Source organism: Tursiops truncatus, chromosome 12, assembly GCF_011762595.2.
Source record: "Tursiops truncatus isolate mTurTru1 chromosome 12, mTurTru1.mat.Y, whole genome shotgun sequence".
Lineage (NCBI taxonomy): Eukaryota > Metazoa > Chordata > Mammalia > Artiodactyla > Delphinidae > Tursiops > Tursiops truncatus.
In genome coordinates, this window is record NC_047045.1 from 12,436,590 (window position 1) to 12,453,135 (window position 16,546).

Below are 16,546 nucleotides of genomic sequence, written 5' to 3' on the forward strand. Positions count from 1 at the left end.
TGCCTTGAAGTTGTTTGTGGGTTCTTTTTTTTTTCTCTCAGTGAACCAGGACTGTAACAAATAAGCAGAATCTTAAATGCTTAGATAACTCCCTAGTCAGATTCCTAAATTTAAGAATTGAGTGATATCTAGTCTTCATTAGAAACTTTTGGTGTCCTCAGTATATGTTAATTATACCAGAATTCTTCTTACAGAGTTTATAAAGAAACAAAGATGTTCATTCTTTTATTATGTCTTATTAAAAAGTTTTTAATATCGAGTGTATAGTCAAATCTATGAATAATTAGGCATAAAAGGCAAACAGTTCACCTAAAGTATTGCATGTCAGTAGCCAAACCAAGTAGTCCTGGGGTGGCCACTAGGAGAGGAGCGGGGGGGAGGAGGGAATTTGGTGGAGCAGGAAGTGATGTCCAAGACCCTCTGAGCATCCCTAGGTCGTGCCTTCAGGGATGCAGAGGCCCCTGAGACTTAACCGTTTCCCATTCTGGCAAGCTGAGGGTCATACATGTTCCCTTCTGTCTTTCCTTTTCTGTGTCTTTATTTAAATGGAGTAGTCTGAGTAGCATAATTTAAGAGGAAGACCCTCTGATCCAAATTTTTATTGTCATTGGCAGGTATTTCAGCAGTGAGGGGTTTTTTTTTTTAACATCTTTATTGGAGTATAATTGCTTTACAATGGTGTGTTAGTTTCTGCTTTATAACACAGTGAATCAGCTATACATATACATATGTTCCCATATCTCTTCCCTCTTGCATCTCCCTCCCTCCCACCCTCACTATCCCACCCCTCTAGGTGGTCACAAAGCACCGAGCTGATCTCCCTGTGCTATGCGGCTGCTTCCCACTAGCTATCTGTTTTACATTTGGTAGTGTATATATGTCCATGCCGCTCTCTCACTTTGTCCCAGCTTCCCCTTCCCCCTCCATTCTCTACGTCTGCGTCTTCATTCCTGTCCTGCCCCTAGGTTCTTAAGAACCTTTTTTTTTTTTAGATTCCATATATATGTGTTAGCATACGGTATTTGTTTTTCTCTTTCTGAATTACTTCACTCTGTATGACAGACTCTAAGTCCATCCACCTCACTATGAATAACTCAATTTCGTTTCTTTTTATGGCTGAGTAATATTCCATTGCATATATGTGCCACATCTTCTTTATCCATTCATCTGTCTATAGACAACAGTGAGGGATTTATTTAGTTGAATTACCAGATATCCCTGAGAAGGCTGGTGGTAAGTATGGGAGGAGGTAAAGAAAGAAGGGCAAGCAGCCATCCACATGCCATGTAGATGTATATGATTAGCTTTTCTAGGGGAGCCGTATCGTGGGATTAGGCATTCTTACTTACAGGAAGCAGAGAGTAGCAGAGAGAGAGTATCATGCAGCCAGGCAGTTTCAGAGGAACCTGAGCGATGGGCGAGTGGTTCAATGTTGTGCTTTGCATAAGGAAAGGCAGCCTGTAGATCAAGCTCCTGGGGACGGGGGTGGAAGAAGTGCAGGGATATGGAAAGTAGGGGACCGAACCCACACGAGATACCCTCTGCTGCCTGCCTTCTCCACATCTTTCCTCAACTGAAAGGAGGGCTGCCGTTCGACTGTTAGGGGCCTCCACCCACTTCTTACTCTGTATTTTTCTGCTGTAAGTGGCATTAGAAAAGTGAGGCCCGTGTCCTTGCAGTGTGAACTGGCTGCATCGTGTGAGTGTAGAAGCATGGGCAGTCTGTTGAGACAGGTAGAGCAACGGGCTCTTGTTTGACAGAACTGGTCGGGTGTTGAATTGTAGGTTATATATACATACAGTGTAGGCATGTATACAACTTCAGTGAGGGATCAAGCAAGCAAGCAAATGAATCAGGCAGGGCCCTGCCCTCAGGGATGGAAGCCAAAACCAGATGTACAAAATTGTCATCACAAGACTGGCATTCTGTGGTACGCACCATAATGCAAGTACAAAGGAGCAAGTAGTCCTAGTGGTGGTGGGGTAGTGAGAATGGGGAGGTGTCATTTGAGGGATAGTCTTTGAACTGACCTTAAAGGATAGGTGGATTTTTGATACCTAGAAATAGAGAGGTGCAGGCCAACGCATGCATGATAGTTGAGTTTGGTAAATGGTTTAGTCTGCCTGCAGGTTAGACCATATTAAAGGGAGTTATGGAAAATTATATGAAAAGGTCAGTTGAATGCAGGTTTACTAAGGGCCTTGAATATCAGACTTGAACATGGATTTGGTAGTTGACGGAGACCCACTGATGAGTTTTGAGGAAGAGAGAGATTTAGTCAGGGCTCTAGTGTGTTTAGATTAATGCACTGAGCAATCTGGGTTAGAGAGGAGAGAGACTGCGGCAGCAGACAAGCGAGAGGCTGCTGTGATTGCAGAAGAGGTGACGACGCCTAAACTGGGATTGGGGCTGTGGAAATGGAAAGAAAGGAGAGACACTTCAGAGACTCAGATTGTGCTAATTTTGAGTGCCTACCATGAAGCTGGTGCTGTGCTATACTTTATTACATGTATAAAGACTTGGAAATGGGCTTAGAGCAAGGAGGGGGAGAGAGGATGGTCCTAGTATTGACCAAGGCTTGCAGAATAGATGAGTGGGAAATGGTGGTGCTGATAATGGAAACAGAGTGGTTGGGGGAAGAGTGGGCTTGTCTGCTCAAGTGCATGGTGGAAACGTGGAAATGGAGCTCAGGGGACTGAGGGCCGGGGCAGTAGATCAGGCTGGGAGAACAGGATGTGTCAGAGCGTTAGGAGAACAGACGTTAGGAAAACAAGACTTCTACCCTGATGCTGCTGTCCGTTAGCTGCATATCCTGGTTTAAGACGTACAGATTTCTTCAGGAGTCTTGTTTAGTCTATCAGTCGTGAGGCACTGCCTGAACGACACGACCTTCCCATTCTAAAATTTTATCTTTTGTGTTTTTCCTGTAAAATTCTGAGCATCAGATGGGATTAGTGTCGTCTACTAATCTTTTTTGTGTCAAAATGTATTAAAATCAGCACTATCTAAAGTAGTTCTTTTTTTCCACTTGAGTTGTACTCGGTTTTTTGTACTCACCTGGTACAAACTAGAGGTACTCACCTCACTGGAAATTTATTGTTTAAAAATATCACTGTAACACGTATGTAAACTAGATACATTTTACATCAACCTCTGGGGTTTACACGTACCAGGAAAAAGATGGAATTGAATCTAACGTAACAGGTGAATTTTAGCTTTGGATCAGAGCAATTCAGATTAAGACGGCATTGTTTTATTTTACTTTCTTTCTTCAAATAGCTAATGATTTACAAATTTTCCATCTCAGGTTCATTAATGTATTTGAATGAAGCCACACTGCTCCATAATATCAAAGTTCGATACAGTAAAGACAGAATTTACGTAAGTATTTTACCTGTAGGTTAAATTTTGTGGGCATAATTATTTTACATGCTACTGTTTGATTTTGTTGAGCTTGAAATTTTCTAACAGGAAATCATACTGAACGGAGTGGGAGCTCCATGAGGATAGGATTCTTTTCTGATTTATTGCTCCAACACCAGGGCTTAGACCACACATGGTACCTAGTAGGCACTTAATATATATTTGCAGAATGAAATAATGAATGCAGAGCATCATCTAATATCATTCAGACTTAAAACTATCCAATTTGGATATTTAAAAAAAAAGAACACTGATGATTTTTTAACTTTTGGCATATATCTGTAGATCTGTTTAATTGATGCAGTTTCCACATTGTTCTGCAAAACATTTACGGCAGACTATAAGGCATACGTATTGAAATTAAAAACTTGGAAGACAAAACGGTGTGAATTAGAATAGAAGGCAGTACGTGAGGAAATACCGAGCACACTGAAGTGCTGATCATAGAGCCTGAATAGTTGCAATATTTCATTCCAAATAGATAACTTACCCTAAAAACCCAGGATACTTAAAAATGAAAGACAATGCTTTTAATGGAAATAGGGTTTGTACCACACCATTCAGATGGATACTTAACTAGTCTGTTTTAATTATAATGATTCATTGGGCACGTATGAGTTCTATATATCCCTCTGTTGGCTGGAGGTAAATTACCACACTGTAGCCCTCCTGTTATAAAGATGGGACTCTTCATTATTTTTGAACGAAGAAAACACATGGCTTCTTTGACACTTCCTAGATCAAATGACATTCTTAATCTTTTATATCACTATCAATTTGCCTAATTGTACTTACTTAATTCTGACTAAATTACCTTTAGTCTTTGCCATCTGTCCAAGTAATGACAGCTGGGAAATAGAACTAATCTAGTCTTTTCCAAAAGAGTTTACTTGCTGTCTTTCGGTTATACATAGTTATTAAGTCTTTATTTTCCTCCTTGATTTTTCTCAAAATCAACTAAATAGTGTATTTCAGTTTATATATATATATATATATGTATATATATATATATATATATATATATATATATATATATACACACACACATATATATATGGCTATTCTTATTTAAAAATATATTTAGAAGCAAAATTCTCTTAATCAGCATACTAATATTGAGTATCTAATGTGTGCTAAATGTTGTTTTAGGTACTAAAATAATACAAATTTAAAAAATTTGTTTGTTAAAGCAGCTTAACTTGTAATAAGTCAGTAAAAGTTGATTCAGATGTAACCAGCTTTCAAGAAGAACTGGCTACTATTTTTTCTTTCCATGTCTAACATCACTTGGTGGTAGTGGAACAATCTTATTTATTTGAGCAAGTTTTAATTGTTTTAATATCTTTTTCTTGAAGTTTACAAATTTTAAATTACCTTTACAGAATGATCTTATTCAGAGAAATTGAATAATTGTTTTCATTTGGGATGTTTATAGGAAAGCTTCACACCCATGGGATTTTCGTTGGTCTTTTAAGGCTCCCTGTGCTGCAGTGGTGCTACATTTGCTGACTGTGACCATTGATAGCTGAAGGTTTACGTGCAGAATTCATTGTACTTTCAAAAAAATTCGTTGTCTTTTTTTCACATCATGTTTAGTTGACCTAAGATGTGTATGCGGTTGGGCATATGACCCATGTGTTAGATAGAGGCTGTTCAGCGTCATCAGCTCCTGTTTGGAAAACCAGTATTTTCAAAGTTAATGAAAGGCGTGACTGGTGGGTTTTTGCCTAGCCAGTTATGCCTTTTAGTTAGAAAACCATTAAATATCAGCAATACACAAATAGAGTTATGATTATCATAATATATGTAAGAGAGGGGAGCAGTTCAGAATAGTTTAAATTGGATAGTTTTATATGTCTCACCAACCAGAATTGCCACCATTCTCCCTTAGATTTGAGTAGAACAATAGCTATCTCACATGTAACATTTCCCTTGGTTACTAAAGTCTCTATTACTTTCCTTTTGTTTCCCATAGAAACATTATTATCGGGAATTTCTTATTTTTTACCCAACTCCAAGAAACATCTTTGGGAACATTCATGGAATTTTAGATGAGTAGGCTGAGAGCTCGGGGTTTCTGCATCATTTCCCTTCCACAACTAGAAGCAGAAAAGAGAAAAACATGGTCTTGTGTGCCCTAGTTTGGCCAGTAAACCACAACTAATTGCTAAACCACAACTTTCTTTCTATCCACGAGGAATTTTATAAATCTTATTGGTGGCATTTTTCTGGTCTTTTGAAGCCACAGTGAAATTTCAGATTTAAAAGCAAGCTTCACTTGCTCATTAAACATTTAGCCCGTCAGTATTCTAGGCACTGGTTAGCGCATATGCTGTTTTGCAAAAATCTGGGACCAAGTGGTCACCACTGAGCTAAATCAGTCCTTGGCTTTCAGTGATGGGCATAGGCCTAGAGGGTCCTGTGAGCTATGTTAAACTCTTCAGGGCCTAGAGGGTCCTGTGAGCTATGTTAAACTGTTTAGTAGCAGGGTGAGGAAAGTAGTCTAGGCGAGGAATACAAATAAGCAAAACTCAGGCTGCAGGCATAGAGTAGATGTCATAAGTGGAGTCAACAGGAGGTGTCTGAGATGGAGGTGTAGACTCAGCTCTGCCCAGGCAGACCTGGTAGTGGTGAACCTGGGAGGGCGTGTGTGGGAGGAGCATGTTTCCTTTGAGGCAAAGGGAGGTCAAGAGAGATGATTTTGATTTTGGATGTGCTGAGTTTTAGATGGCTATAGGTTAAGAAGATGTAAATATTTATTAAGAGTTAGAGAAATATGGGTCCTATAGAGATCAGGGAATATTTAGGTCTAGAAATGCAGATTTAGGAGTTCTACTTATATAGAGAACTGGGGGTGTCTATTTGCTGTGTGTTCTTTCTCCTGTGACCCTTGTTTGGTTTTAAATGAAAACAGTAATTGGAAAATTTTATGTTTACGTCTTTCCCACTTAGACATATGTGGCCAACATTCTGATTGCAGTGAACCCATACTTTGACATACCTAAAATATATTCTTCAGAAACAATAAAGTCATACCAAGGAAAATCTCTTGGGACGATGCCACCTCATGTCTTCGCAATTGGTAAGTAATTTAATTGTATCTTAATATTTATTTTTCTTTAACTTGTACAGATTTACTCAGTTTTTCTTTTGGATTAATAAGAGGTACCATGAATCGAATACGTATTTTGGAGGGCTTGTGTGCATTCTGAATGTGTCACCATGTCAGGAGCGTGTATTCACACAGGGTGGGGAAGAGACTTTTGCGGCCAACTCATGGGGCGGTTGTACCTCATTACCTTTGTTAAAGGCCCGTGTCGTCTTAAGCGTGTCCACCCAGTTGAAAGTAGGTCATAATAAAAGCTGACCTATTGTTTTCTTCTGACTCCACCTGAAAAGTGTCCTCCTTCCACAACTAGGAAGGAGGCCCGGGCTATCTGCTGTTACCCAGGTCATCACTAGTGAGCGTGTTACCTGGGCTAGAAGGGAGCTGTGAGAGCAGACGTCTTCCATGCTTTGTCCTGCATCAGGGCTCTGTAAAATGTAAAGGATCGACAGTGATACATGCTTCATATCTCTGGGGTATCCGTGTGGGAAGGCAGCAACATCTGTCTTTGTCTTTCTCAGGCGCTCTCTATCTCAAAGCACTTTAGCTCTGTGGAGCAGAGAGGGAGTTGCTTGACAGGCATCCCCCATAGCTGGTGACTGCAGGTACAGCGATGTTAGCTAAGCCTTGGGATTCAGACATAGCTGGCAGTTAAATGACACGTTTTGGTTCTGGTTCTTAGTGCAATTAGTTTCTCTTTGGGCTTTCTCTTTGTACCTGTATTATGGCCTAACCGGGCTTCACCTCTAGATGTGGCTGACTGTGTACTGTGTGCTACTAGGCAAGAGTGAATGTGTACACCAAGTCCACTGCAGCTGCACATTGACTTCTGGTTCTGTGATGCTCTGATGGGCATGGGTATGTGTTCTGTCAGCTGGCTAAATGGTGCAAAATCCTTAGAACCTCAATGTGAGCAAGTTACATGTTTAAAATGTAAATAAACCGGCTTTTATTTTTAGTTGTTTACTGCTAAAAAAGTTTTTACAAGGATTCCACGAAAGTGGGTGGAATAGATTGCTGATAAATTGGTCAAAGGGATGTGTGAATACCCTTGTGTGTAGTTTGCATTTGGCCCTTAGAGTAAAAGCCATTAGTAGAGCTTTCTTCGCTGGTATGGGTAGCACATGCCTGAGGTGAGAAATAGTTGCCTTATAGGGCTAAGTTTGTCAGGACCTAATTTTTAATCAAAATTGTTTTAATTTGAGCCCACTTTAATAGAATTGAATTGTGCTCATCTTGTCCGTGGAGTCTTAAAGACATCTTATAGTCTAAATTGTTGGAGTGTAATGAAGATAGTTAAAAATTGTATATATGAATAATCACAAATCTAAAAAATTTAAAGCAGTTAATTTTGCCTGTTTTTGAAATGCTGAAAAATCCTACACGATGTTTAAATTTAATAGTAGTATTACAGAAAAAATCCCACAGATTTATTGTGCAGTTATGTATTTTTTTTTCTCCAGCAGAAATTTTGGCTGCCAGATTTCTTAACTGGTAGCTCGTTACTTCTTGCTTTTTTCTCCGGGGATGTCATTAGTTATGCATAGTGAGCATTTTTCATCTCTCTGCAGGTCTGCTCTAGTATGAGGAAAAGCTGAGCCACAGCTCATAATACGGAGACATTCTAGTACAAACATAAGAGTTGTTTATTTGATTTCAATTACCTAGCTGTCAGGATAACTAGAGAAAACGTTTAACGTATATACCTTTAGAGATGTTTTGAACACTTTTCAATGATTTTATTTAAACATTTTGGTAACTGTAAACACACATTATAATTTCTTTAGGAGCAAGTGCTTTTTGATAGTAAATGGACTTTCTATGATTTGGAAAATTTTGTATTTAATACACTGTTCATCGTTAATGTATTGTTTTGACCCCAGCTGATAAGGCTTTTCGAGACATGAAGGTGCTCAAGATGAGTCAGTCTGTCATTGTATCTGGAGAATCAGGAGCTGGCAAAACGGAAAATACAAAATTTGTTCTAAGGTGAGGAGTATTTAGCTGACCTAGAACACTTTGAGCAGGTTGATTTTTCTTAATTGTGGTAAAAAATATATATATAACATAAAATTAACCACTTCTAAGTGTACAGTTCAGTAGTGCTAAGTATATTCACATTGTTGTTCAGCCAGTCTCCAGAACCTTTCACCTTACAAAACTAAAACTCCGTACCCGTTAAACAACTCCCCGTTTCCCCTGACCCCAGCCCCTGGCAACCACCATTCTACTTCCTGCCTCTATGATTCTGACTACTCTAGATACCTTATATATATAAGTGGATCATATACTTTTTGTTTTTCTGTGGTTGGCTTATCCCCCCATAGCATGATGTCCTTGAGGTTCATCCATGTTGTGGCATGTGTCAGAATTTTCCTCCTTTTCAAGGCTGAGTAATATTCCCTCGTGTGTTATGTATCACATTTCGTTTACCCGTTCATTCCTCAGTGGGCACTTGGGCACTTGGGTTGCTTCCATCTCTTGGCTCTTGTGAATAGTGTTGCCATGAACATGTTATGAGCAAAGAGTTACAAAGATCTCCTTGAGATTTGAACCCGTTGACTTTGAATATTCTTGCATGCTTTATGACATAGTTTGAAATGGTGGGCTCTATCCCTTTTACAAGAACAGACATGTGGAAGCTAAGCTGCAGATTGTTGAAATCTAGTTCTGACATGCTATTCTCATGAGGATCCTGGAGAAGACCAGTGCTGGTTAGGCAAAGGGAAATCTTGGAATGTTCCTTCAAAATCCAGCCTTTATGTTCTTTTTTCAATAGTCCTGCCATTAGAGTGGGTGAAACCATTTTTTACCTTAAGCTTATGATGATTGGCCTTCTTATTTCTACCTCCCCACAACCCTCCTCCCAGTGTCAAAGGTGAATATTTCTGTGTGCAGTGTGTGGCATATTTACAACTAAATAGTTGGTTAAAATCAGAATATTCCCAAAAAGTTTTAAAAATAATGCTGATTTAGATGTTAAAGGCCATCCAAATAGAATTTTAAACGTTTAAAAAGCTATAACAGAATAGTAGTTGCATTTAAATATAAACTTGTAGTTTTTAAATAAGCCATTCCAGTGCATGATCCAGGTTTAAATTTTAGATGTATTAAATAATATTAAAATTAGAAAGAGAATGCATGCAATATCATTCTCATCCAGCAATTTTTTAATCCTGTATTTTAAACAGATATCTGACGGAATCGTATGGAACCGGTCAAGACATTGATGATAGAATTGTCGAAGGTATTGTTAATTTTTAAAATTCTTATTTTCCATTGCTAGATATGTCCTGAAATTAACTTAGAAGAATCCTCTAAGTGGTCTGGAGTGTTCTCCAAGAGATCCAAAAGGCTCTGCCATCTCCTACAAATCTTTGCTCAGATGTTATCTTCTCATTTACTTATTGTCTGTTGTCTTCCCCGCCCCCCCGCCCCCCCCCGCCCGACCCCATGTCCGTGCTAAGAGGGCAGGGATTTTATATATTCCAAACTCCTGGAATAGTGCCTGATACATAGTACATGCTCCATAAATATCTGTCGGATGAATGAGAGGAATATAGGAAGCCCTCCTGCCTCCTGTTTATTTTGTTGACCTTGTTTTTGTAAAGGAGAAAGGGAGAGGGTTATTTGGAAATGAGGTGCTGGGGGAAATCATTTCAATGAAAGAGTACACTTGGAAAGCAGGAGTCTGTAAGTTGACTTCCCCGGGCTGTCAGTGCTTGCTCACCCCTTAGAGACTTCTCGGATCCTGTTTGGTCTCCGCTGCCGTCACGCTGAGTCTGCAGCAGCCTCCTGCAGCACAGGTTCCTGTCTGGTCCCCCCTCTTATGGTCAGGCTGCCCTTTAACCTATTCTCTGTGTGGAAGTTGGAGTGACCTCTTTTGCTCTGAGCCCTTTATTGGCTTCGTATTTCTCTCAAGCTAAAACCCCAAATTCACATCATCACCTCCAGTGTGCTGTGTGGCCTGCCCCACCTCCTCTGGTCCGATTGAGTCGTTGTTCCTCTGCAGCCTTATGCTTTAGTCACATTGGTCTCCTTCTAGTTCTCTGAGGTGTTTCAGGCCTCTTTGGACACTCTTCTCACCCCTTCAGTAAGTATTTAATAATGATGATGATACTGACATGTGTGGGATGTGTTAGGCCTTGTCTGATTTGCTTAAAATCTGTTACCTAACTTAAATCTCCATAGAATATGAGGTAAGTACTATTTTATCCCTGCTTCACAGATGAGAAGCTAAGGTAGAAGGAGCTTCAGTAACTTTCTGAAGAGTAAATAAGCTCATCAGTTGTGGAAATGGGACATAAACCCAGGCGTCTTAACTATATGCTCTACTAAGTGCATATTTTAATATTCTTGACATTTTAAAGAAAAATTCCAGTTGAACAAAAATTTATCAGGGGCCTTTTATGTTCATGCATTTTGCTATATCATGGCAGGCAAATGTTACATACATTTTTTTCACACTTATGTAAAATATGCATGTAGATGAATATAAATTTGGCTCTAATAAACATTTTTAAAGTTTGCATCCATAAGGTTTTTCATATTTCTTGATATAAATAATTTTCTAATTTTTATCTACAGTTCTCACTGTGGTACTGTGACACACACCTAGGCAGAGTCACAGTAGAGTGCCTTTAGTGAGGGAATTGCCCTTTAAAATTGAATAAATAAATAAAAAACAAATAATGGGTTAATTTAATAAAATACTAATTAATATTCGGACTTGTTTACTTGAGGTACAGATTTGCTTTGAAACCAGATAAGCCTGGTTTCTTCCATGAGAACGTACTGTGCAGTGTGTAACGTGCTGTAGTTGAGGACAGTTGGAAAGTGTTATTCCAAATGTCTCTACAGCCCCGTACTGGAGAATAGTTTATGTTAACTGGCAGGGCCATAGAAATCTTTAGGTGGGAATACATGCTAATATTTCTTTTAGTTTTACTACTTTCTTATTTTAGCAAGTGAAACAACCTGGGAGTGATCTTTCAAAGGGTTTAGTGACTAGTTAAGCTTTCTACTGCGGATAGAGTAAGAGAAATGGACTTTAAAAGATTTCATAAGAAATACTCTAGCAGTAAACATATGAAGCAACTTATGAGGTTATTGAAGGAATATGTGAGTAAGATTGACACTACTCTGGTATGCTTACAGTTAAGACTGGTGAGTACCAGAATAGACTCTAGGAGCTCTTTTCCAGTCAGGTAGAGAGAGAGAGAGGGAGAGAGAGAGAGGGAGAGAGAGAGACAGAGAGAGAGAGAGAGAAAGAATGTGTGAAATTATAAAATGAAGACAGTTAAAATTTTACATTTGTTCATTGGGATTTCGAGAACTATTGTTCTGAGAAGCTTTCGTAGGTAATTCTGTAAACGCTTATTGGTTAGGTTTTGTTGGATGTGCATGTAAAAATGTTAAATCTGGAGGTTTTATTAATACATATTTTTAAATGTAAGTCAACTAATAACTTCTTGCCTGTATTTCGTCACAGGATGCTTGCTGCTTTCTTTACTATCATCACTACTCTTGTAGGGCTGATGTGAAAACCATAACATTTTTAGGGAGTAGTTTTTAAAGTTGAGTTATAAATTTTGTAACCTAGTGACTTTTGAAAATTTCGTCTTTCTCATAACACTTCCTTTTTCTTTTTTTTTTTTAATAAATTTTGAGTAACTTTTCCATCTCTTGCACTTTAATAGGGCCCAAACATAGTGGTAGTCAATAAATATTTGTGGGATTTGACATTACAAGTGAATTCATTCATGTTAATGTTTCTGACAATATTTTTCTAGTTATTTATGTTTATTAATAAATGGAAACATTCTATGCATTTTGCTTTGTAATTTTCCTTCATGCAAACTTTCTGATGGTGTATTTTCATTTCTTTTTCAATAGCTAACCCACTCTTAGAAGCCTTTGGAAATGCAAAGACTGTTCGCAACAATAATAGCAGTCGATTTGGGAAATTTGTAGAAATACATTTCAATGAAAAGGTAAGTGAGAGTGAGTTTCGGGGTAATATGTTTGGGGAGTGTTTTTGGAAAATACAGGGTCTTGATAGAACTGGTGCTGTACTTGAACTCATGGCAAATATATTTAAATTTTCCTCTTTTACTTTTAAACAGTTGGGATAATATATATGTTCACTGTGATCTCTAGAAATACTATAAACTTACATTTAGTTACCTGTTTTTTCCCCTTTATTTAATAAATTACAACCTCTTTGATAGACAAATGATTATTAGAAAAGATAATTTAACATTGGTAGGTTATACTTTAAGACTTTAAATGCAAAAATGTAATTTCTCTGTTTTGTTTTTTAGAGTTCAGTTGTTGGAGGATTTGTTTCACATTATCTTCTAGAGAAATCTAGGATCTGTGTTCAAGGCAAAGAGGAAAGGAATTATCATATCTTTTATAGGTTGTGTGCCGGTGCTTCTGAAGATACTAGGGAAAGACTTCATTTGAGCTCCCCAGATAATTTTCGGGTAGGTTGGATGAAAAGAAATTTCATACAATTTTTGCAAATTGAGTTGCCTTCTATTCTAAAACTTATTTCAGTGGATTTTGATGTCTAGTTGCATATAACTTACATTAAGTTCAGTGTAATATGAATGTGTACGTTCAGTGTAATAGAATGACTTTCGTACTAAGTAGATCTGTATTGAGATTTACTGCTGAGTTTATAACACTATATGAGGAGGTACATAATGGGATAGGTAAAAGGATAGATGCTAAACCCCTTAAACTCAATAAGAAGTTTATAATAGTTCTGTAATGCTAGCTTTAATGTTACCTTTCACTTATTTGTAAAAAAAAGTTTGACCACTGAATTAATAAAGGACCCCTACTTGTCTTCCTTAATTCAGTTCAACAAATATTTATTCCTTACCCATTGGGTACCAGGCATTGTGCTAGAGTTAAAAAGATAATTGAGACACAGTTCCTGCTTCTGAGTAACTTAAATTGCTGGGAAACGCGCGCGCACACACACACACACACACACACACACACACACACACACACAGTCTGACTGATATGTCAAATGATAAGTGAGAGAGATGCATAGGGTGCTGGTGAGTTTGGAAAAACTTTACTGGAACAGTTGATGCTTGATCAGAATCCTGAAGGATTTTCAAGTGTTAACTATAACTAGAGGAAGAAACATGCGGAGGTATTCCTGTTAGATGCAAAAAGATGAACAAAGAAAGGCAGGAAATAGCTTAAATGGTAGGACAGGAAGGGGTGGGAGGTGAGGCCAGGGAGCTTAAATGGTAGGACAGGAAGGGGTGGGAGGTGAGGCTAGAGAGTTTGGTCTTACTTCTGTGGTGAGTAGGGAGCTGATCGAAGGGTGTTAAGTAGAAAGTTGGATATCAGGTCTGTACTTACCTCTGGGTTTAATATGGAAGATAGCTTTAAGAGGGTAGGGCAGGGGATGGCTAGAAATTGCAGCCGTGGGTAAATGGGTTGGGAACCTGTGGCTTTCAGTGATGTAGCAGTTACTCGGTGCCTGAATTTGCTTTAGCGATGGCAGGGTTACTGGGGGAGGGGATGTGTGAAATAGGAGGAGGTAAAATTGACAGGACTTGGAGACTGAATTAGGTGAGGAGAAGGGGGAGTCTGAATGATTTCCCAAAACACGATTAGGGTAACTGGGTGACTCTAAGTACCATGCTGAGGCCAGGTGGAAGATGGATGGCGTGTAGGATGAGTCCAGTTTTGGAGCCTGTGGGTCATCTGAGTGGAGCTGCTTGGAAGACTCTTGGGTAGACTAAGATCAGGTCAGTGCTGCAGGGACAGGTTTGGGAGATGTCAGTACCCTGGTGGTAGTCAGAACTGTGACAGTGAGTAGTGGAGGTTGTCCAGAGAGATTGCATAACGTAGAAAAGCATGTGCCGGGATCCACACTCTGGAGTTGAAGAGGCTGAGCAGATGAAGAGTTGCCCCAGAAAGAAAGCACAAGTGGAGTGGTGAGAGAAGTACAAGGAGATCAGGAGTGCCAAGGATCACAAGTCAATATTGAGTTTCAGGAAGTGGTGACTGCGGGGTGGCTAGCGTAATGACAGAGTCTCAGCTAGAAAGTAGTGTCCCTGTGTGGGCTATGGGAATCACGGGGTGCGGGTAGGGAATGCAGTTTGTATGAAGTTCTCCAGGCGATTCTCACACTCCTCTTTGGCCAGAAGTCCTCCATTTGAGAATCATGACACATATTTATACGTAATTATTGTTCTGTGTGTGAGTGTGTGTGTGTGTTTGCAACCTGGCTTCTTCTTTGTTACGTCATTCAATTTCTTTTAATGTATATTTGGAAATTTAAAAACTCTTGTTTTAAAATGCTTTATAACTGCATCTATTTGTATAATTATGAAATGTTTAACCTTCTCTAGAACTCACCAAATTAATTGGAATTTGAAGTTAGTTGCTCACATTATCTTCATGACAGTAGAAGAGGCATTTCTCTACAATGATTTTTAGAAAAGGAATATAAATTAATCTGAATCATATAAAATTTAATAATGATGATGTGGCTTTGTCAGCACTGAGTTAATGATAAAGTGATGTGACTATTCTTGTCTTAATATAGCATTTCTTTCTACTTGGGGGCTTGGGAACATAGTTTCTGTGTCTCAGAATGTACAGTCTTTCCTGGCACAAGGACAGCCATCCTAAGGGGGCAGCCACTGAAATGCTTTATCAGGTCAGAGAGTTTCTTGTCTCTGTGGCATGAACTGGGAGAGTCCTTTTGGTGATAAGAGGAAACTCATGGAACAGCATTACCTTTCACCCCAAAACACCTGCCATCTTGGATATTCCTCTCAGGCAGGTGTACACACACCTCTGTATTCCTTCCCCCAAATGATTCTGCCTTAGAGTGACTTAAAAGTGTGTTGGTCATTTCAGCAGGCTTTTCTCGGGTTTAGTTTAGACCTCCAGTCATAACTCAGGGGTAAAGTTGTAAAGACAAAGGAGAAACTCTACAGCAGGGTGAGTGCTTTCCCCCCCACATTTTTTTGGTCACTATTCTATCCAAATTAGTATGTAAAGAATTGTAGAGATACATCTGTTTGAAAGCACCCATATTAACTCCACATGTACTTTAGAAAATAGAAGGTTTAAAATGCTTGTATTTTTCAAAAATTTGAAATATTTTTGCACATGTTCCATGGAAGCATTCGTTATAGTCATGCAAGAATCCTTGAATATAAATAAAGCTTGGATAGAATGAGAATGGGTGACAAGAATAGTTATAGCTTTCTAGTTACAGAAAAGTTAGAAGAAACAAGTATTTTTCTTAGGTTTTAACATCAAGTGCATCTGTCCAAAAGCCAAGTATTTGATAAAACAGTTGGGGCGGGTGGATAAAACTCTTGGTAGCAAAGAAAACATTTGTTTTGGCTCTATATAGTTAAGCTACTATTATCCTACTAAATAAAAGAACTCTGTTTTGAAATAGTCAATTGAAAGTGCTTATCAGTATTATCCCCTCTCCCTTCTATTTTATTCTTTCCCCCAAGATTCTAGGGTACAAAGAAAAATTCACTGCATATTATTTTCTGGTTTTAACTGTATTTTAATATTTCACTGTAATGGGGGGAGATAAATGTATTGATCATCTAAAGTATTAATTTATCCCTAAATCATTCAAAATTTACTGTAAATTTTTTCTTGGTATATAATATGTTATCGATATATTTAACCTTGGAATTCATGCCATGGGACAGTGGAATCCTAGTGACCTGATTTAAGAAAAGCTGAGATGTTTAAAAAATTTTCTCATCCTGTTCCCTGTGCATGTCCTTCCTGAACGACCCCACCCCTTAAGTGTGGGTAAAAGATTCTCTTCAAGACCAGTATATTATTTTCTTCTCAGCTGCTTCCCTTATTCTGTGTTTGCAAAGCACTTAGCCTTTAAAGGCTTCTGGGCAGGAAAGTAAATCATTGAGATAAAAGCTGAAATGGTTATTTGAATACCTGTGAAGGTCCATAAAGCAAGTGTTGTAATTTATGTACAGTTAG

The 16,546-nt window shown here is 38.6% G+C and overlaps 1 protein-coding gene across 2 annotated transcripts in view; it reads left to right on the forward strand.

The window, feature by feature from the left end:
• MYO6 (myosin VI) overlaps nucleotides 1-16,546 on the forward strand; it is a 142,686-nt gene that overhangs the window by 60,852 nt on the left and 65,288 nt on the right. For both annotated transcript variants that reach the window (XM_019929322.3, XM_019929323.3), the window contains exons 4-9: nucleotides 3,308-3,381; nucleotides 6,376-6,505; nucleotides 8,413-8,518; nucleotides 9,721-9,776; nucleotides 12,425-12,522; nucleotides 12,853-13,017. In XM_019929322.3, the coding sequence (XP_019784881.1) occupies nucleotides 3,308-3,381; nucleotides 6,376-6,505; nucleotides 8,413-8,518; nucleotides 9,721-9,776; nucleotides 12,425-12,522; nucleotides 12,853-13,017 (629 nt within the window). The remainder of the gene's footprint in view (nucleotides 1-3,307; nucleotides 3,382-6,375; nucleotides 6,506-8,412; nucleotides 8,519-9,720; nucleotides 9,777-12,424; nucleotides 12,523-12,852; nucleotides 13,018-16,546) is intronic.